Source organism: Trichomycterus rosablanca, chromosome 1, assembly GCF_030014385.1.
Source record: "Trichomycterus rosablanca isolate fTriRos1 chromosome 1, fTriRos1.hap1, whole genome shotgun sequence".
Classification (NCBI taxonomy): Eukaryota; Metazoa; Chordata; class Actinopteri; order Siluriformes; family Trichomycteridae; genus Trichomycterus; species Trichomycterus rosablanca.
This window is the reverse complement of record NC_085988.1, coordinates 44302485-44325631: the sequence shown is the minus strand read 5'-3', so window position 1 is coordinate 44325631 and position 23147 is coordinate 44302485. Positions and strand designations below refer to the sequence as shown.

Genomic DNA, 23147 nt, shown 5'->3' with positions numbered 1-23147 from the left:
TCTAAACCACATCCACTGAAACCGGTGAGCATCCAGGGACGGAATATCGAGATTGTTAACTCCTATAGGTACCTGGGTGTTCACCTTAACAATAAACTGGACTGGTCGGATAATACACAGGCCTTGTACAAGAAGGGCCAAAGCCGACTCTATTTGTTGAGGAGGCTCCGGTCTTTTGGAATACAGGGGGCCCTTCTCAGCTCTTTTTATGACTCATAAAAATGGTGGTGGCATCAGCCATTTTCTATGGTGTTATCTGCTGGGGCAGCAGCATGACAGCAGCAGACAGGAAGAAACTGGACAAACTGATTAGAAAGGCGAGTTCTGTCCTGGGCTGCACCCTGGACTCGGTGGAAGCAGTATGGGAGAGAAGGATGATGGCCAAGCTGTCATCCTTAATGGAGAACACTGATCACCCACTGCATGAAACTGTGGCTGCACTGGGCAGCTCCTTTAGCGACAGGCTTCTTCACCCGCGTTGCTCAAAGGAGAGATACCGCAGCTCCTTTCTTCCTTCTGCTGTCAGACTCTACAACCAGCACCGCCCCAAACGTAGATAATCACCATCACAATAATTCACATGGTTTTTAATATTCTCTGTGCAATTACTTTTTAAAATATGTGCAATACCTGCTGTACTTTGTGCAATACATTTTAATAACTGTGCAATATTTGGTTAACTTCCTTCATAAATACTGTTTATAATTTTGTAATTTTTTACATATTCTTACTTTTTAATATATGTGTACATACATGTAAACACTTTGTAATTTTCTATTTTTGTATTCTTGAAAGCTGCTGTAACACTACACATTTCCCCCTGTGGGATAATAAAAGGCTATCTTATGTTATATATTTGTTGTTTAAGCACTAGAAAAATGCACTAGACAATGTCATTGGGAAAAAATCTTGTTCTGATTTATTCACAGACCTGGAGAAGTAAAAAGTTAGTGGTGTGGAAATTTTGATTGTACATAAATTTGACATCTACAAACATGCATAAGCATTGATATTCCTTTGAGTACTAAAAGGTTTTAATTAACAGAACATACACATAGTTCCATTAAAAGCTTTGTGTTAATTCATATATCACAATTCTAGTGCTTCAATATTTAGATAAAATATCCAGGGGCTAAAGGTATTTTGGTCCATATGAACCCGTGGCTTTAGTTAACAACGATTTTCTGTCATGTTTTATTCGTCAATGTAAAACAAATTACAGTTAAAAGCAATCTACAAAAATGATTTAAAAATATAACAATGGGAACAACTGTAATTGTACCAAGAAAAGACAGACACATCAAATATAGATAGGGTTACAGTTTTTTTCGTTGTTGCAAAGTAAGCGCCACAGCACCACTATATATAGAAATATTCAGTGGAGAGGGTTTACAGAATCAGGGAGGGGGGTGCTTTGCACTACTTAATTTTCCTTTCCCTTCTTTCCCTTCTTTTCCGCACCCTTGGGTTTGGGCGTTTTTGGACTGCAGGGTTTAGATACTTTAATGTTTGACTGGCAGTCAGCATTGAACATTGCTTTCTTCAGCGTTCCAGATCTGCTCCGAGTGCCAGTGGATATCTCACACTCGCTCCAGCGGCCAAACTTGTACTTGCAATCAGCTAAAGCAAAATAAGATTAGGAATTAATTTGACTGTCTTAATATATGGAATGAACATGGATTTTTTAATAGCAGAAGCTTATACCTCCAAAGTCTTTCTTCCAGTTGCATGGGATTTTACACTTGGTCTTCTTGGTCTGATCATTACAGGTGCCCTCACGTACACCTGCCCCACAGTCACCGCTGTTGGGAACACATCTTCCATACACCCACTCAGAGCAGTCCCCTTCTGCTTTCCCCTCCTTTCCTCTCTCTGTGAGAAGGGAAATATTGCATATTACATTTACATTACCCATGATATAATTTTAAAGAGTGAATAAAAAACTGGTTTTGTTTGACTAAAGAATCAAAGTTGCAGACCTTTTGTTTTTCCAGCTTCCACAGTGATTGTCAATGCCATAAGCAGTGCAATCGTTAGTGGGAATAGACTCCTCATCCTGTGGGCAGAAAAAGAAAAAGAAATGAACATCTATAAAGTACACAAATATATATGGTATAATGGAATAATTGGAACATATTGTTTTTCCACTGGCAGCAGAATAGCATCAAATCTCATTATGATTGACGGTAGGTACAGTGTTGTTGGGTGCAAATGCCTCACCTTTTCGCCTGTAAACAAACTTTTGGAAATTGTAACCAAATAGCTCAGTCGTTGTTTCCTCAACCACAAAACACTCCTCCAGAACTCTTTTTGTTTTTAAACCAATAGTAACATAAAGTTTGTTTAACTGTGGCTAACAGATGTTCCAAAAGCTTCTTTTTTATGGCAAACCTGTTTTGTTGGTTTTTAAATAAAAGCTGATAAAACAAACTGTAGTACAGTACATCCTGGCGCCACCTCTTCCAGAATCAAATGATGCACACGTGCCCAGTTGTCTACAAATTCTTCAAGAAAACCAATTTTCCATTGCTCTAGTATCCAGTTCCAATGCCTACATGCTCACCGTAGGTGTTTTTGTCATAAGACAGGAGTTGGCATAGACCCTTGACTACGCAGCCTCACACACAGGGCGCCATGCACAGTGTGTTTTGACATATTTACCTCATTGCCAATATTAAACTGATTTGCAATTTATGCCACAGTAGCCCTTCTATTAGTCCGAGTGCCAAAGCCTTAATGTCATTGAGCCTTGGCCCCTCAACAAGCTGTTGGCAGTTCTTGTCTATCCTCGGTCCATGACAGATACTCACTACAGCTGTCTGTGAGCACTCTTTGCTATTTGAGATACTTCAACCCAATCATCTGACCATAACAAAATAACCTGTATCTTTATGCTGATCATATCTGCTGCATTCAACATATGTACTACAAGTATCTGCCACCAGCCCATCATAATACAACAGCCCAAGTGTTTTTTATTACAGTCTGTTGCTGTATGTCATAATTGTAACAAAAGAAGTAACAAAATCAAAAGGCATTTAGATGTATTTATCATAACCACTGGTAGAAGTTTAGTTATTACACCAATGCAAACACTGCTATAGCTTTTATAATTACATGTAATTATATCATTTATATAAAATAGGATTGCACCAATGACAATCCCCTATTGATATGTTTTTGGTTTTTTTTCTTATCGGCCAGTTTAGTTTAGCAAATTTCCAAGCAATATACATATTGTTGTCTTTTCAATTTTTTCCTAAACATTTTTAGACCCAATAAAGTAAAGAAAGTGCCTTTAACCATTTTAATGTGCAGGAAAATGACTGCTCTCCCAAACATTCCATGCGTTGAGTTGGCTAGCATTTATTCCAGTGCTTCCACACAAACACAACACATATACAACTTTTTACTACTTGTTCTGAAGTTTACAACAAAATAAAAAAAAACGTTTTATTATTTAGCATGTACATATGATATACATCGATCAGCCCCAACATTAAAATCAATGAGTGAAATTAAGGTGAAGTGAATATAATGATGTTGTTATAATGGCAACTGTCAAGTAAACAGTTGTATCTAAGAGGCTATGACACTGACTAATCGTGATACCTAGACGACTGGGTCAAAGCATCTCCAAAAACATCAGGTCTTGTGGGGTGTTCCCAGCATGCAGTGGTTAGTCCCTACCAAACATGGTCCAGGAAAGGACAACCAGTGAATCGTTGTCAGGTTATGGGTGCCCAATGCTCACTGCTGCATGTGGGGAGCGAAGGCTAGCTCTTCTGATTTGTGACTGTAGCACAAATTGCTGTACAAGTTTATTCTAAAAAGATGGCAGAACAGCTTGCAGCATATAGGGGTCTGCGTAGCCACAGACTGATCAGAGCGCCCATGCTGACCCATGTCCTCCACGAAGGCACCTTCTGTGTGCACACAAATACCTACAGACTTGGCACAGTTTTTATGCCTGATGCCCCTCCTGACACAACCTTCCTATTTTTATCTGGGCTTGGGACTGGCACTGAAAGTGCACTGATAAGTGTGCCATTGGGAGGACTGGCTTGGGGCTTGCTTACTGTGACATTTGACTGCATGTTAGAAATATATAAGTCAAAATAGTTGTCCAAAAGGGAGTTGTCCACAAGGAAAAGGGTAAAAAGACTTCAATGTTCAAAAGTTTAAGGAACACTGGCTACACTACCTGGACTAGAAAGAGAAAGCTATCACCAGATACCAGCAGATTCCTGAGGCAGCAGGTGGGAAAAAACCCTCAAGTGACTGTAAAAGATCTGCAGCAAGATTTGGTGGCAGCAGGCACTGAGGTTTCAGTTTGCACACTACAGCACATTCTCTGAAAGTCTCCTGGCCCGAACTCAATGATGTAAACCTCTACTGACGCAAAAGCACAAGAAATGTCAGCTCCAATATGCTGGTTGCTCGGTGATGTTCTGGAGCAAGGAGGAAATATCATGCCTTCTGTGAGGAGGCTGAGGCTTGGACACTACTGTACCTTGTAACTGAACAATGAACCAGGCATATCTCAAAGGCCACAAAGGCCTGGTTTTAGAAGATGAGTCCTGGAAGATTCTAGAGTGGCCATCCCAGTCACCTGACTTGAACCCCTTGAACCCCATAAAAAATATCTTGTGGGATTTGAAGAAGGCGGTTGCAGCATTAAAACCTAAGAATATTAGTAAACCAGAGGCCACAGATTCCTCAATAATGCTGCCAGAAGCTGGTGTCTGGCTATGCATCATGTTTGCAGCAGATCATAACAGAAAACGAGTGCTCTACTAAGTACTTAAAGCGCTTGACATGAAGACGTTTAATAATTCTGAGAGTACTCACTAAAAAAGGCATTTTGTATGGAATTTAAGTAATTTAAGTAATATCAAATTATTATTGTTTTGTGTTATAGTCAATTACACATAAATACCAATGTTTATAGAAAGTTAATACCTTGTAAATGTAAATACCTTGTAAATCTCAAGCCTTTTGAGATAATAGTCTGTGTGGAGATTTGAAAGTAAAACATTTTGGAAGACATTGGTCACGTTACATCTGGTGTAAAAAACAACAACATAGTATTCCACAATAACATACCAACATTTAAAACATGCTGGTTGGGTGATATTGTAAGGATGCTTTGCTGCTTGAGTAAACTGTTATTTCTGACAGAACTCTCAGAAATATGACAGAACTGACAGAAATATCAGGTCAGCAGTTTAGTTTAAAGCTCAAGCCCATTAACAAAATAAAGGTTTTGGACTAAGCTAGTCAAAGCCTTGACTTGAGATGCTCTGACAAAACCCTAAACAGTCACTTCATATTTGAAAGTCTTCCAAAGTAGCTAATTTTAAAAAATCTATGAAAAATGTGACTCAAATTCATTTGCAGTGATGTGGTTATTAAAATCAATTGATTGCAGTTACTGTACAGGTGTACCTTTTTAAACACAAGATCAGATTGTTTTTGTTCAGATTGTATTTCACTATGAATTTGTTTTTGTCAGTGTAAATATTTTGTATTAGATTATGTAGTAAAATATAGTTTGAAGGTCTAAAATAACTGAATAGTATGTGGTTCTACAAGCAATTAAAAATGTATTATAAAATAGCATGCAATGTGTTTATCAGATTTAGGCATGTGATGTAAATAAAAGCATAGCTAAAGGAGAATATTGCTTGTCTGAATTACCAGAATATTAGACTTCTAAAAACAAATTTCCTTGTTTTGTTCGATGCCTTTAGAAGACTGTGGGAGGTACAGTTTGATGAAGTATTGTTAATCTTTTTGGAATTACCAGGATTCTACATTTCTACATTAATTATAGTGATAAAGTGGTGTGAACTATATCCAAGTCATAATAATAGATAAACACATTCACTCTAAGGCTAAGAATTTAATGGAATTACAGAACACAGTGATTTACTGTCCAGGCTTCAAAAGTTTGTGAGGCTCTGGGGTAACAGCTCCTCTTCTTTGATATCAAGATGAAAACCAAAGAACCTTAGAGGAACAACTGTAGATATGTATGAAGTTAAAAAGGGCTACAAAAGCTTTTCTAAAGACTTGCACGTTCATCAATCCACAATATGACAAACTGTCTACAAACAGAAAATTCAGCATTTTCTAGGAGTGTATTAGACAAAGATCACACCATTCGGGGAGATAAACAAAAGAACAAATATGTGGAAGAAAAACATGAGAAAATTTCTAGAAGTGGCTAAAGTATCTGTTAATGTGTCCACTATAGGAAAAGAATAAACAGAAATCGCATTAATGAAAAAACACCACAGATAAAATCACTGCCCTCTGAAAAACTGTGGCATGTTATATGGTTGTCAAAATATCCTGGATTTGGTGCATTACACACCAAAAAAACCAACATCTCATCACAACTGATGGCATGGTGGCGGGAGCTTCATGGTTTGGCCGGGCTTTGCTGCTCCAGATCAATTGCAGATTCATTCATCAAGACACTGGTACATGATTGAATATCTTTCTTTAATCGCTGTACCCTGGTCAAGATCAGGCAGGTCCAGACAGAAATACCTTGGACAGGGCGCCAATCCATTGCAAGGCTTTGGCATAGCAAGGCTTAGATAAAGTGGTGGTAAAACATGAGAATGAAAAGAATTACAACAATAACTCTGTGTGACAATGTGAAACATGGTCTTTCCTCTCACACGCTGATTTATAAGCATAAAATTACAGCACTAATCTCAGCTTGACGTCACACCATTAGCAGCTCTTCAGTACACAAACAGTGATCCATTTTGTAGTTGCAAAAAACTCTCTTTGTATATATGGATGGTTGGGGGAGTGCATATGTCAGCTGCGTTTGTACTAAAACAAGGTCTTTCCGATTAAACACGAAGAAAACTCAAACCAAATAAGTGTATCTAAGCAAATCCTGTCAGCCTTAATAGACCTCATGATGAATGTTTCTTTTCCACAAAGCAATGGACTCACAGCTAATAAAATCATAGCAAGGCTCCGCTGTGCATGACTCCATTAAAGTGCCTCTCTATATTTTTTCTCCTTTCTCCTCCTGGGTAGCACAAACACATTACTTCTTTTCATTGCCATTAATGCAGTGCCTCTTTCACTGGCATTCTCCCCCGACTTCATAAATGTAGGGGGCTTTTTGTGGGAACAGAGGGGTGTTCTTAAAGGGCTTCAGGCTGGAATGAGAGAGAGGAGCCCGATTCAGTGGCTGGAAACAAAAGGCGGCTCACGTCTATTTTTCCTCCCCCGCTTTTTTTTTTCCGAAAGAGCCAGAGAACAGATCCCATGCCGTATTTCTGGGCAAGCTTGCTGAATGTAAGCTTATTTGCATCGGAGGACAAAAACAGCTCTGTGGAGAAGCAGTTGGATGCTGGCCGCCTGTGGAGAGCTGTGGCCTGGATGCTTTGGGAATCATGAGGGTTGCCAGATTGAGTTGACTGTTTCCAACCCAATCATGATTGAAAACCTGGCTGAATTATAATTAAATTACAGTATATCACATTACTGTCTGTATTGACTGAATTATACCAAAACAATGCCATTTTTACATTCCAGCTACATTTCTTCCGGGAGCACAGAGATCACTGACAAGCTCATTTTGATTAAACTGGGTTTGTAAATGAAGAGACTTCTGGCTCAATGAAACCGCACGGCTTAATTTTACACACAGATTTTTGAATCTGAATTATGCAACTACTTTTAGTTAAAATAAAAGCATTATTGACTGTATAAATAAATAAAATACTGGACAATTTAGCCTAGAGTGGATTTTTAAAGATTTTTTATATAGTTATATATTATTTCATTTCTTTTTAAAGTAGTTAAAACACAAAAGGAAAATTGCCAGTACTTTTTTTTCTTCTTTTTTTTTTCTTTAGGCTGCTTTCGTATTTCTTGAACAGTGAATCTGGTCCACATACCGAACTTGCCACAGATTTTTCTACCCTTTCTGATGCAACCCTCCTATTTTATCCAGGCTTGGGACCAGCACAGAGAGTGCTATAAAATTATTTTTGCTTTAATGGGATAAACTTAAAACACTCCACACAATCTTTTCCAATTATGTCATTTACAGAAAGTCAACTTATGTGCCAATATGTTAGAAGCAAAACTAAATCATTATGCATAAATATTATGTTTAAATGCACTGGCTATTTTTAAAACTAGTCTTAAAACCCATTTTTATTCCTTGGCTTTCAATCCAGCATGAGACTAGTGTTTGTTTTATGTTTTATAATTATCTATGTACAGCACTTTGTCACAGCTGTTGTTGTTTTTAAAGTGCTCTATAAATAAAGTTGACTTGACTTGACTTAAATATTTTCTAACAGCTGGCTAAGTAGAAACATTTAAAAGCAGTGTTGAGTGCACTTACCTGCTAACATAATTTACATAATTTAATCTGTTCATTGCTAATCTCAATTTACAATTGAACCTACATAAAAAAATGAAATAAAAAATAAAGTCAGGCTGACTTTTTGACTCATAAATCATGCATGGATTGATGTCACAAACTTGGGCACTAATGCTATTTGAATCATGTGTATTGGGTTGCCATTCACTGCTACTATATAAATCTATACAGAGTAGTGTTTTGCAAGGATTTAACAGTTAGTAGGAAAAGCCACCAAACCAATAAATTGGTTAGGAATTACTGGCTGGATCCCATGTCAGTTAGGTAAAAGATTTAAGAGACTGACTCTAAGCCTTGGGTCCCTTAATTTACAATAAAAGTTGTTTAGCTAATATAAGACACTATAAGTACATTTTACTGACTCTTGTGTTTCACAGTGTTAACAGAAGATTTTGTATTCAGTATGGTCTCTAGTTCATTTATTTGCATTCACTGGCGGCTCTCTAATACGCCTTGCGCCCAGTGTTTTCCCGGTGGAACCACACCCGCCGCGACTCTGTCCAGGCTAAAGCGATTACTAAAAATGAAATGAACATCCATTGGCTGAAAAAGTGGGTCAGTGAAGCTGGCACCATCATCGACTGCTCTGGCACTCTATCTCCATTACTCAATCAACCAGATGGAAAGAACACGGATGCCATGCTCCACATATCAACCAGCAAATTGGATAATAGCTGCACTAATGATCTGCACAACAGCTATGCATTAGGGATACACAAGAGTCAAGACCTTTATTTCAGCCTCAGAATGATCAGAAACACTATAACGATGTTTAATTATTTACATTTTAATTGTTTTACATTTTTTATGAATTATTTAAAATTCATTTTAATTCCTAGTTATATAAACACAATGTATACACAAGAATCAGTGCAATAATCAGGGGAATCTGAGCATGACAACATCGTCCATGACTACAGATATTACATCAAACATTGTTCCACAAAGGTACGATATAATGTAGCATGCAGTATGTTAAATAGTTAATTAAAAACATTTATATATATATATCGCACCAAATAACGAGGTAATAAATAACGCTGCACAATGGTAACGGTTTAGGTCTGACAGGAACACAAACGGATACTGAAATAAAAGAGCAGCCCACTATATTTCCCTACATTAAAAACAACGTGTTTCTAATACACAGAGAGAAGGATGCTACTTGCCTTCTTGCCGTTGGAGAGCTCCTGTATCACCGGAGAGCTTGTGGGTGAATGTGTGTCCTAATGTGTTTGCTGTTTTCCTAACGGTCCAGCAGCTCCACCTCCTCCGCTTCTCTTTGTTATGAAAAACTAGTTCCAGCTGGTCTTTACATTCAGCCTCACAAACACGTCAGAGAGACACACGTGACCTCAACTTCTACTATTCCTAAAGTCTCAAAGACTCAGAGTCTACTATATCCCAAATCAGAAAAAATCTATCTATCCATCCATCCATCCATCCATCCATCCACCTATCCACCTATCCACCTATCCATCTATCCATCTATCTTCCTCCTTGGCTATCAATGACTTTGAGACTGCCATGCCATGCCAGAAAAAGACCCCTGCTTCAAGTGGGACCTTAAAGCTTGACTTTATTGTGTAGATCAAATGGACAAAGAACAGCAACAGCAGTTGTATTTTTTTTAGAGTTAGCCTAAGCCATAGACAAATTACAAGATCGGTAGATATGAAGGTAAGTGGACAGACAGAACCGTTAAATAATAAATAGGTTAAAAAAATTTGATTGTTGGGTGAACAGACACCTATTTGGTTCGTACAACCCCAAATCAGAAAAAATGCCCTTTACATTTACTTTGACTTTTATTTGATTGCAGACAGTTTAAACCCAAGATATTTTCTGTTTTATTTTCTGCTCAACTTCATTTCATTTATTAATATACCTCCAATCTTGCATTTCAGGCATGCAACACATTCCAAAAAAAGTTAGGACGGAGGCAATTTAGGGCTAGTAACGAGGTGAAAAAACTATATAATGATGTGATTCCAAACAGGTGATGTCAACAGGTGATTGTAATCATGGTTTGGTACAAAAGCAGCATCCAGGAAAGGCTGAGTCTTTGATGAGCAAAGATGATCAGAGGATCTCCAGTTTGTCAACAAATGTGTGAGAAAATGATTGAAATGTTTAAAAACAATGTACCTCAAAGAAAGATTGTAAGGGATTTGCATATTTCTCCCTCTACAGTGCATAATATCATTAAATGATACAAGGAATCAGGAGGAATTTCAGTGCATAAAGGCCAAGGGTGCAAGCTTAAGCTGAACGCCTGTGATCTTTGATCCCTCAGACGGCACCGCATCAAGGGGAAGGAATTACTTTGGCAAACCTTTGTCAAGCACGACAACATGGAGTTACATGCACAAATGCCACTTAAAACTTTACTGTGCAAAAAAGAAGCCTTATGTTAACCACGTCCAGAAGCAGCTTCTCTGGGCTCTAAGGCATCTAGGATGGACCATCACACAGTAGAAATGTGTATTGTGGTCAGATGAATCAGCATTCCAGGTCTTTTTTTGGAAGAAATGGACTCCGTGTGCTCCAGACTAAAGATGAAAAGGACCATCCAGACTGTTATCAGCAGCAAGGACGGATTAAGGATAGTCTGGGCCCCTGGGCAAAGAGTTGCTCATGTTCAGATCTGAAGGATATGCTGCAGCGAGTGAGTTAGCCTTTAAAGTGAGCTCACTGTTGGACATATTGTCAGGCATGAAAAGAACATCAAATAACTCAGTTAAGTGTGTGTATGCATTCAAACTGCTTGAAATTGCTTGTCTTAAATTTAAATAATTGCAAAATTGCTAAATTAATTTGTGTCTCTGCGCTTAAGAGAAATTGAACATAATAATTTTGAAACAATACAAATTCAGAAACATTAAGTAAGGGCCTGAATCGCATATTTGCAACGAAACGTCTGTTATGAAATATGGTAGCTTGCCTGGCAATTTGTAGGTCCCTAGAAAGTCAAGGAGCCATAGTAAACGACTTCTATGGAAGTCAAGGGCCCCATAGCAGGGGCCCTCGTGATCAAGGGCCCTCTAATGGTATGCCCTGCTCTTCTCTAGGGCCCCCTGGTAGGGGCTCTCATAACCAGGGCCCTCTAAAAATATGCCCCCCTCTTTCCTAGGACCCTAATAGCCAGAAGTCGAAGTCAGAGCAGTGCCACAACGCCTCATCCATTTTCATAAGGGGCCCAAAAGCATGGCTAGGGCCCCAAAAGCATGGCTAGGGCCCAAAATCATGGCTAGGGGCCCCAAAAGCATGGCTAGGGGCCCCAAAAGCATGGCTAGGGCCCCCAAGAGGCCCTGGGGTCAAAGTCCCTATTAGTCAGAGGATCCTTAAAATGGAGGGCCCTCGGAAATAAAAATATATTGTATCATAAATGTTGATAGGCATCGCAAAATGTTTTGGGCCAGGGCCCCCCCCTTTTTCTGATTTGGGGTTGTACCATACAGATAAACTTTGTGGGTATACAGTATAATTACTAATTGTTGCTCTACACTTTGCCATTCCATTTAACAATCAATAAGACCCCCACCTACCCAATGTTTGGGTGATGGATCATTCTCAGCACTGCAAGAACATGGTAGTGACTGTCCTCTTTATTAGAAAGACAACCTGTTAACATTCATTGTAGTTCTACTCGAGGTATTTTCTTTGTTCATGCATGTGTCCACTGATATAATAATTGGCAAAGGATTAATCACAAAATGCTGGTGGCTTTATATTTCTGGTTGGAGCACTATTCTTCTACCAGCACTGACATTGAGGTGTTTAAAAATCTGCTACATTCATACCAGTACAACACACACTACCATGCCATTACCATGTTAGTGTCATTGCAGTGCTGAGAAATGTCCACCAAGTGCTTGATTTTCCAAGATTCCACAATAAAATTATAAAAGGTTTGGTCTTATAAATAAATAAATAAAATCAACATACTGCCATGACATAAACGTCCCTCACAAGTGTGTTTTACTGTATTTGTCTAGTCACACATCCAACCTTCTTTCAATCCATTCTTCTAAGTTCTGTTATACTATAAAAAGTTGTACTCTTTCTATATAAAGATGACCTAAAAATAGTTTGTAAAACACATTTTTATATAATTAAGAAACAACCTTATCCAACAATACATTGTGCTTACGTGCTTGTGTCACACGTAACCTGGTGTTGCGATCTCGTCACCATGACTACCATCACCTCAGTTCGGAGCAACTCCATCGTGTAATCAGGATAAATTAGCAACTTAAGAATTAGGGCCACCCAGACCAAATTTAAACATCAAGTAAGTATCTACAGTTACAAGTAAATTACAATTTACTTTTATAATATAATATAATTATATAATAATATAATTACTTTTATAATAAGTAATGTCATTTTTAAATTGTGAATTGTGATTGCACTTATTGTATCTCCCCAATTGTTTAATTGTACTTCTTTATTCATTGCACATCAGCCCCGATGCCAATCTTTATTCTGGATCTGCTGCACCTACAATAAAATACTATCTGATGAAGACTGAATTAAATTGTTAGGGTGAAGGTTTTACCTAATGTTATGATTGATGGTAAAGCTGGTCTCTCTCCATGTTCAAAGTAATTTGTAAGGGGAAAATGACAGATGACTTAAGATTTAATTATTTAAGCTTTAATTTACCCATTGAACGGGTCACCTTGGCCATCATCGCAACAATTGCCCCCCCTGAGAGATTTGGCAGGAGCGGCCACTGTCCATTTGAAAAAGAAATAGTCCTCGTGGCTTGTTCAGCACTTTTAGCAGCAACGACTCCAACACATTTAATCAATATTATGCAAGAATTACTTAATAAACAACACGATCAAGTACAGTGTGTTCTGCAGTCCAGTAAATAATCTGATTCAAACAGCATGAAAGCTGTTAGGAAAGATTTTCTGCTCATCACAGCTCTCCATATCTCATCAAAGAAGAAGCGTTTTCTCTACACCAAAAGTATGTTAAAATACCTGCATTAAAGTTACTCTCCCTCAAGAACAGATGTTTATTAAAACAGCAGGTGTCCCAGTTAAAAGGCTCATAAAAATAATCAAAACAAACAACCCCATAAAACATAAATCTTTTATTTTTTTCCAAGTAGACAATAACAAACCAGCCCAGACAACAAATATACATCAAATTATTTTATCTATTAACTTACAAAGTACTTTTATAAATAAAACATTACCGATAACTAAACTGATAAAGTAGCACACATTTATAAACAGCAATTTGTAATGGTACTGGTAATCACACATTTTTAAAATGTTTGATAAATATATACACATACTGTCTAATCTTGAATTGCATAGCAACTCAAAACGGAGCATTGACAATGCAATTTGACTATATTGTGAGAACATAAAAAGATAAATTCTAAGGCAATGATGGCACACTGCATTAAAAAAGCCATGATTAAGCATACCGAACTCATATGTTAAACAAGTGTGTGAAACGCCAATAACAATAGTTGTCTGAGTATGCACAAAACAGACTCAACAATGTACCTAGTTCTTTACATAATAAAATATTCATGTTTACCTGAAGGTTAATGAGTATTCAAAAAGACATTTAACTTTGTTTTAGTGGGTTTTTTGATACCCACCATGGCACTTAATTATAAACTTAATTATAAAATCTCATCACCACCATATTTTAATGAACTGTCTTTGACTTAATGCTTATTAAGAATTATGACTATGGCAAACATTAGAAATTACAGTACATATTGGTGACTATGTTTTTTCTATAGAATAACACTAAGCTGAGAAATCAAAAACAGTGCTGTGGAAAGTATTTGCCCCTTCCCAATTTCATCTTTTATTGCATTTGTCACACTAATATGTTTCAAATAAACTACGTTTAATGTTAGACAAAGATAACACAAGTAATGTGTTAAAAAGTAATTCACCTGCTAAATCAACCAGTTAACCAAACGCATTTGACAATTTACTAGCCACAGACCTGTTAAATCCAAATTCCACTTAAATAGAACCTGTCTGGCAATGTGAAGCAGGCTAAGCCATTGTCAAGTCTCTAGGACTCCAGCAAACCACAGTGAAAGCGATAATTTTTTCAGGAGTGGCTGACCTACCAAAATGTAACCAATTACATATCAACATCTCATTAAGGTCACAAATTAACTCAGATAAATCTAAAAAAGTGCAGGCCACACTTGCCTCAGTTAATGTCAATGTACACAATTCCACAATTAGACACTGAACAAAAATGGCATCCATGTGAGAGTTACAAGGTGCAAAGCACTGCTAAGCACAAAGAACACAAAGACTCAAGACATGGGTCCTGTAAATCTACAGATCCCATAATCTGTAAAGCTTGCACTGCATTCCATCACAACATTATAAGACTTAATGTGGGGGTTTGGGACTGTTTTGATTGCGCTGTACCTGGATGACTTGTCATAATTAACGGAACCATGAAATCTGCTCTCTATTAGAAAATCCTGATGGAGAAATCGGGTGATAGGCAAATACTTGTTCCACAGCACTGTTTGTTTCAAGACCATTTTAGAATACTTAAAGGGTGTAAAAGAAAAATCTTCATTTCTGTTCATAAACCAACATAATGCATGTGATGTCTTGGTCAGGAAAAGGTAACTTATTCCTAAAAAACATGTCCTAATAATGTTCTTAATGAAAACACTTCTAAGAGCCAATAAACTATGTATTAACATAATGAGAACGGAGAGTGGTAAAGTGTTGTAAAAATAATCAGAGTAAAAAGAAGTACAGCGAAAAATCAGAAGATGCCAGTCATTATTTTCAGTTTAAAAAGTTAAGTATTCATGCTAACAACTACATTTTGGCAAAATTTAAGCATTTACCCAAAAACAGCAATAATTAAGAAAGCGGAATTAAATGCAGACATCTGTCCAAGTCCAATTCAGTCAAAGCGACAAAACTAGAAGTTTTATATTATTAATATTGGAATAAAACTAGCAAACGTTAAACTAGCAAACGTTAAAAGATTAAAGAATTAGTAAGCATGGCACATATCCAACTCAAACGCAGTAATGCTTTCTTAAAAACAGATAAAAGAAAATTTAGACTTGAGATCTTTCTATAATAACTTTGAGGTTAAAGAGGTCCACTTAACATAAAGCTAAAGCCACAGTCATATATAGCTATTCTAGCCCTGATACGTAAAACGTTTTACACATTATTTCCTTATATCATGAAAAGGAGAACAAAGCAAATCCCCGAGACAAGCATATTCATGCACTCTGACCCATCAGGACATCAAGTTTTGAATTGTTTTGGCATTACAGTCCAAAGACAAAAAGAACCATCTCTTTTCACACCAACATGCTGTTTTCACTGCATCATTCAGCCATGTCATAACAGCGGGCCAGTTGGTCACACCACTGTCTCATGGTCGTCCCTCTGGATCATCTGGTGGTGCTGCTGGTTCTCCAGGTACTCAGCCAGCTTCCAGTCCTGAGCTTTTTCAGCATGTGCCTTTGCAGTGTCACCCTGATGGAAGCAAAGGGTTAGGGATGATGTTTACATTTACATTTTCAGCATTTAGCAGACGCTTTTTTATCCAAAGCGACTTACATTACAGTGATGGTATATTGTCTAAGCAATTGAGGGTTAAGGGCCTTGCTCAAGGGTCCAACGGTGGCAACCTGGCAGTGGTGGGGCTTGAACCAGCAACCTTTGGATTACTAGTCCAGTACCTTAACCGCTAGGCCACAACCGTCTGATGTTTCTCAGACATGTCATTTTAAAACACTATAGGTCTTAAGTATTAATAAAGTGGATGAAGATTTGGTATGCCAAAAGGTACACAATACTGCTTAATCTATAACACACACTATATTTGATAAACACACAAATTCCTGGTCAAAGTTCTATTACAAGACAATAGTTGTACTGCTGGCTTAATCACCTAGTAGAAGATGATTAAATTAGGTGGCCATACCTGAGAAAAGTGAGGTGGGATATCCCCTTCTTGGCACTTATCCCCAATTTTATCCCAGTCTAGTTGTATCCAATAACCTGATTTGTATTTCAGTCTTTACTGTTGCAAATCTCTACTCTCGATTTTAGGATGGCCACAATCGTCACACGTCCTCTCCGACATATCCACCCAAGGGCCATTAGTCAAATCCAATAAACCAGTTGTTTTTTCTCTCTATCACTGCAGACCCCAACCCTGACTGAGGAGGGCCATACACAACACCCACATCCTCTGACACGTGTGCAGTTGACGCTTGTTTCATCTGCCTGAGGCAAGTTCACACAGAGAGCAGTATTATGTAAGAGTCATGCACTACTCTCCATTATTCACCATCTCTAAGCAGGTACCTTCCACAAGCCAGCAGAGGCCATAAATGCATTAGTAATGGCATAACTGTTAACCATCTCTTCTAGACAGACACAACCAATCATCACCCAAGCACCCATAAAAATGTTTTACTTTATTTTTGGGAAATGTTTTGGAAAAGTGACTAAAAGATAATAAATAAGGGTTCTTAATGCATTTTTGCTAGAGGAGGAAAATACTCTGTGCTTGCCAATTTACTCACCTGTAAGTCAGTCTTTGTAAGGGAGGCTCCTGCATCCACCAAGAAACCACAGATCGTCCTCTGGCAGGAAGCTGCAGCCTTGTGCAATGCCGTCCTACCTCTGCATTGTGAACACACACATACACCCACAAATCCAAAACTATTCTACTGAAGCATAACTATAAGTGGAACATAGTATCCCTTATATAATATATAGTTTGACTTACGTCTCCTTTTCGGCAGCATCCAGGATACTCGGAGAAGCTATTCAAAACAGCATGAAGAAAAGTTACATTAGCAGGCAACTGGGTATAGTGATGGCTAAATTTATTAATTATTATTATTATAAAATTTAATAATAATTATGACAACATACCATTATCTATAATATATCTGACCATGTCCTTGTTGCCATTATCTACAGCATAGTGAAGTGGAGTACAGCCCAATGCATCATACACTTCAAGACTTTGTCCTTCTTTGTGTAGCTCTATCAGCTGAAAAACAAACATTAATGGCTTTTTGTAGGAAATAAAGCTTAAATAAAAAGGAAACACCCAAAAAATATCAAGTTCAATAATAACAAGGAAGTTTAGCATGAAAATAATCCCACCTTTTTAAGATGATCAGACTTAATGCTTTCAATCAACACCGTCATAGTGTCTGTATGAAGTAGAAAGATTAAAAAGCAAATAAGTCAGCATGCACTCATGGAAACAACACAAGCGACAATTTAACGATTAGAAACTAAAACATTTCTAAACTCCATAGAATACCCCCTAACCTTTTTTAGTGTTACAAGTTTATGTTGTAACAGATTTGACTGACATTTTTACTATTTGATTCACACAATATGTTTAAAAATATAAATGCACTTCACTCTACTTAAACTTGTGTTACACTTAAACATTGCAATTAACAATTGTATATTACATCCATGGACAGAACTTGTTGTAAAGTTAGCGATTACAAAGCCCAGCCATTTAAAGAGAAAGTGTGATTGGTCAACTTTACCGTCATTTGAAATTGATCTTGAATTATATGATTCAACAAGAAGTCCTTGAACACTTGAATCTCTGGGTGATGTTTATATAACATCACAGATGAAGCAAATAAATAATAATGATAGAGTTTCCAGTGGTTTAATCATGTTGTAACTCATGTTTAAGTCATACAGACTAGCAGAAGGTTTTAAGATCGGTGATATTATGTAGAGGTTGAATAATAATGACATAGTAGTATTAACAAAATATTCAGTCACTCTGAAATACTATATATTTTATTATTTTTTGTTTATTTGCTGTTTCATTCAACTGAAAAAAAATATTTATTAATTATTTAAAGCAAAATCCAGCAGTGCAGAAATTGTGAAATTGGGCATTACAACATATTTATCAACTATTTAACTATCAGGCATGTCTGACTGTGGCACTAGCTAGTAAAAAGCCTGTTTGAAAGTATATAAAGAAATTGAGCTCCAAAGTTTGGATGACAGATTCCAGAAGTTCCAGCAATAGAAAAACTACCGTAAGAGTGTTCTGAATTTCAATATGATGTTTAAACATATGTGATTTTACCTTTATCAGTTTCATTCAGAAGAGTTTCATCTGACCTATAAGTACAGGAGGCAGAAAAATGAAATAAGAACAAAAACAAAAGAACATGATATATACTTAATATAATTAGAATAATATGAGTCATTAATAATATTAGACATTAAGATATATTTAAATAAAACAAAGCTATTTTATAGCATTTCTAAAAATGTGTTAAATCTGATGTGTAAAAATATACATACATCAACTTACATTCTCAATAGATGGAGGAGAAATTTCAATAATATCTATAAAGTTTGTGGCTTGGCTTCCAAAATTCTTGCTACAGTTGGTAACTTCTTTTTTGCATGCCCTTTTTTTGGCCTGTGCGGTCATACTATGCCTATTTATATGGGCACAAAGAGGACCCTGCTCCTGCTTTTTCTTTGTCCATGTGTTTTACACAGGCTCACAGGCTGCCGTACAAGAACTGCACTTAAAGCTTGACTGAATTAAAGTCTGTTAAGCACAGTTGACTGTGAACAGTGTCACTAATTTTCCAGCAGAAAAATTCTCAACATTACCAGGACTAAGCCTCGAATTTATTCTTGCTTTTACTAAAACTCTTACTTTGTGGATGCTTCAGCATCAGTCAGTCCCTCAGCATTGGTGTTATAACCGTTAAAGTCCTCCCCCACTGCGTCCACCATTCCTGGCATTCTTGGAGATGTGCCCACTGTCTCCTTAGTGATCATCTCCGGGTCCAAGATAAAAAGCTCATTCTGTGAGATCTCAGTTACATAGTTCAAATGCTCCTAAAGCAACAACATTACAGACACATTTTAAATAGAAAGGCATAAACATACAGTAATACTGCAGGTTTTTATAACAAGATCATTCCCAAAATTAATACCTGAGCACGGTCAATTCTGTATAAACGATCTGCAGTTGTACCTGTAAAAGAAAACCATGTTATTAAAACATACATTAAGGTTACACCTAAAAGCTATTCTTGCAAACTGCCGGGATGCTGCTTACAGTCTAGGAAACACCATTTTGGTGAAAGCTTTGGTATGAGTGCTGTGTCAGAATTCACACCATGTTTCTCCTGAAAAGAAAAAATATAAATACAGAAATAATTAGGTAAATATGCTGGTTGCTGTAGACAAGGAAATTCCTTGTTACATAATTTAAAAGCAGCATCTTTCTGTTCTTATTAATAAATCCACCATATATAAGTAATCTACAATACAATAACATATTAAACACATTTGAGTAAAATGTTCATATGATTTTAATCAGTTTTACATTTCTAACATGAAACTCAGCTGGTGTAACTGTGACCATATGTGTAGACGAAAAAAGAACAGCTTTACATTTATTTCAGTCATTGAGGATGATCACACATCACATCATAAAGAAAACCACAAGCATCTTTTGTGGAGGAGTGACAAAGTCAACAGCTTTTCCTCAAAAGGTCTAAATAATTATACACTCATCTTTACAATATCATACGTTTTGTAATGTAGACATTGCACAGTTAACTTTAGAATACAATATTTATTAATATTGGGTGGATGTGCTACCCTTACAATTATCCTGTATAAATGTATTAATAATTAATGTATAAAATTTTTAAAGCTATGAGAAAAAGCATATATATAAAATACACTTTTTAAAAACACATTTTATTTTTAAAACTCTTATTAGTTGTTATTTTTTGAAAAAAAAATGGGCAATTGAATTTAGACTGAACTGTAAAATGGCAAACAAATTCATTAAAATTAAATCCATAACACAATAGACTGCACAATAAAATCAAAGGGTCTAAATACTTAATACAAACTTTTATATTAAACTTAAACTTATATTAAATTTGTATGTATGATTAAAGGTAGACCTACACCACACTGCAATTTGCATCTGGTCACCTTATCACTATATATAACAGATGTCCAGTTTACCTTTATTCAAACTACATGTTGCTTTTTTAATGGCAAGTTTATACTAATCACTGTAAAGCATCTCAGAACAATTCTTCAAATGTACCTGATGCAGCTTTTCAATCTGCAGCCGACAAATCTCCAAATTGCTTTCTCCACTGACTGTAATAGTGCCCAGAGGAATAGCTACAAAATCCAAAATGTATCATATAAATGCATTTACCAAAAACAACCTTCAAGAGGACATATGATAATCATGCAAACATTTAATATTTTAAAATAAAATGAAACATGACATATGGCTGCCCTAGAAACACAAGTAGAGTTAATCTGGAATAATTGTAAAATACAAGTTATGCAGGGAAACATTTTTACCACATTATAAAATGCCTTTACTTACAGGCCTCTTTGAGCTGTTCTTTGTCATAGTGCAAAGCTTCATAGTCACACATGCTGATTCGATTGACCTGGATATGCAGCTGTTCAGAGACGTGCTGCTGACTAAGAACAACAAATATATGAGTTTGTTTCTAGTGGGAGCATGCGACAAATTTTTTTTAGAAGGCAGGAATGGGTAATTCCTGATACCACAAGCACTCACTCATTAAGCTGTGGAAGGGAGATCCTCCTCTTGGTCTTCTGCAGCATGTTGGCCTGGTTTCTGAGAGTAATGTGAATGACAGATGGGGCCAGTCTACACGGTTCCCCATCCACCTGCATAGGAATGGACTTAAAGGTGGTGAGGGTCGCCTCGCGGCATTGATGCAGCCTCTCACCATGGCCGCCGACCTGCAGTGTGGCCTACAGGCAATCCACAAAATACACGCTTACTCAGTAACTTAGGAAATGCACCACTGAATCACCCATAATGAAAACATGTTTAATTAGTCTTTTATAAATAAATTAATAATCAAATACTGAAATCTCTTCTTCACAAAAGTATTCTGGCTATTTTCTGTGGATGCATAATGCATAATGTTGGCTTTAATTGCCCTTAAAATGTGTTTAGAACTTGATTTAATTCCACCTGTTGCAATTTGAATATAAGAGTCCACAGTTTACACTACACATTTTGTCCAAGTTATTAAGCTATTAAGTCCAAGTAACTGTCTGTGAATCACAATGATAAGATTGTGGCAAGGCATAGACCAGGATGAGGAAATAAAACAATATGTAAGGCTTTGAGTGTTCCCAGGAGCACAGAGGCTTCAATAATTTTGAAATAAAAGAAGCTGAGTAAAACCATAAACTATCCTAGAGCTGACCATTGACAAACTTAGAGAGCATTTAAAAAGGCCTTTGTCGGAGAAGTAACAAAGAACCCATTGGTCACTCTGAAAGAGCTTCAAAGGTCCTGTGCAGATAAAGAAGAATTGACAACCATCCATACAGCACTTCATTAATTTGACCTTTATCAGTGAAGTGTTGTTGCTAGAGTATTTTACACACTGTTTAGAAAACTCCAACTTAAAAGTGGCAAGATGAAAGCCCCTTTCAGAGCAAAAATACTCTAGCAACAAGGCTTTGGGTAGCAAAAACTATGTCTGGTAGAAAAAAAACAGACACTGCACATCACCTGTCTAATATTATCCATTCATTGAAACATGATGGTTGTAGCATTATGCATTGGGGTGCTTTTTAGCCGAAGGAATTAAACTGAGGAACAGATAAATGCAGCCAAATACAGGAACATTTTTTAAGATAAACTTTTCCAGAGCACATGCAAACTCAGACTGGGGCAAAGGCAGTTCACCTTTAATGACAATGACACTGGAGCGACTTTGGGACAAGTCTCGAGTGGCCAGAATTAAACATAATTAAACATCTGTAAAGAGACTTGAAGGTGGCAGTTCATAGACGCTCACCATCCAATCTGATATTTGAGGGGATCTGGTATGAAGAATGGAATAAACTGCCCAAACCCTGGAGATTTATCCAATAAGACTCGCAGCTGTAAATGCTGACAAAGTAATTTCTGCAAAGTATTGAATAAGGTGTCTGAATACTTTTGTGCATAAGAAATTTCAGTTTTTGATTTTTAATTAATTTCCAAAAAACTGTAACAAAATGACAATTATTTATTCATTTAAAATTAAATCTACACAAAAATAAAATGTGCAAAAAGTGAAGCCCTTAAAGATGTGTATTTTTGTATTAGTTAAATTTGCTTTAGTGTGTTTTCCTGGATTTCAGGCACATTGCACATGCATTTATCATTCATTCATTAATCATTTCATTAACTCAAAGAAAGGCAAGGCTTAAATAAAAACTGGAGCTGGGTGGTATTCAAAATGAGGGGTGGGCCCCTTGGTGGGGCGTGGGAGAAAAGCTGAAGGGGGAAGTGAAAAGTTTAAACAGTTCAAAAGTTCCCTTTTTTGCATGGATATTTTTGCTATTGTTAGGGAGAGATACCTGTATCATATATATTGTGGAGGCTCTGCTAAAAACGCCAATTTTGTTTGAATGCCAAAGCTCTAGTGTATTTTGGCTTGACCACCAATTTATTTATTTCACTAATCGCTGGTGATAAAACTAGCAAGCAAGCATTCATCCTAAATGCAGCAAAGAACAACCATTATTCCAACATTTTCCCCTACTTATATTCTGTCAAATGTATATGTTGTAATCTTTATAGCTAGATTAAGTCTATGTACATTTTGTTAGCTTTTATTTAGCAAAAATAACAG

At 36.8% G+C, this 23147-nt stretch overlaps 2 protein-coding genes across 2 annotated transcripts in view; both read right to left on the bottom strand.

The window, feature by feature from the left end:
- Window positions 1-896: 896 nt before the first annotated feature.
- On the bottom strand, window positions 897-9699 carry mdkb (midkine b). The gene is made up of 4 exons (XM_063003367.1): window positions 9598-9699; window positions 1980-2056; window positions 1705-1872; window positions 897-1620 (listed from the first exon to the last, which is right to left on the bottom strand). The coding sequence occupies exons 2-4, from the start codon at window positions 2053-2055 to the stop codon at window positions 1424-1426; spliced, it is 441 nt and encodes a 146-aa protein (XP_062859437.1). The 5' UTR covers window position 2056; window positions 9598-9699; the 3' UTR covers window positions 897-1423.
- A 6067-nt stretch (window positions 9700-15766) lies between these two features.
- Window positions 15767-23147, bottom strand: part of dgkzb (diacylglycerol kinase, zeta b) — a 29742-nt gene continuing 22361 nt past the window's right edge. The window contains exons 20-31 of the mRNA XM_063003358.1: window positions 21062-21261; window positions 20861-20961; window positions 20567-20646; window positions 19556-19625; window positions 19431-19471; window positions 19148-19332; window positions 18560-18594; window positions 17596-17645; window positions 17359-17479; window positions 17210-17246; window positions 17004-17103; window positions 15767-15945 (exon numbers count right to left, since the gene is read on the bottom strand). Of these exons, the coding sequence (XP_062859428.1) occupies window positions 15829-15945; window positions 17004-17103; window positions 17210-17246; window positions 17359-17479; window positions 17596-17645; window positions 18560-18594; window positions 19148-19332; window positions 19431-19471; window positions 19556-19625; window positions 20567-20646; window positions 20861-20961; window positions 21062-21261 (1137 nt within the window). The 3' untranslated portion in view covers window positions 15767-15828. The remainder of the gene's footprint in view (window positions 15946-17003; window positions 17104-17209; window positions 17247-17358; window positions 17480-17595; window positions 17646-18559; window positions 18595-19147; window positions 19333-19430; window positions 19472-19555; window positions 19626-20566; window positions 20647-20860; window positions 20962-21061; window positions 21262-23147) is intronic.

Coding starts and splice junctions, on each gene's coding strand:
- mdkb (XM_063003367.1), bottom strand. CDS start 2,055: ATGAGGAGTCTATTCCCACTAACGATTGCACTGCTTATGGCATTGACA. Junction 1,873..1,979: donor GGAAGCTGGAAAAACAAAAG/GTCTGCAACTTT, acceptor CCCTTCTCACAG/AGAGAGGAAAGGAGGGGAAA. Junction 1,621..1,704: donor CTGGAAGAAAGACTTTGGAG/GTATAAGCTTCT, acceptor ATTTTGCTTTAG/CTGATTGCAAGTACAAGTTT.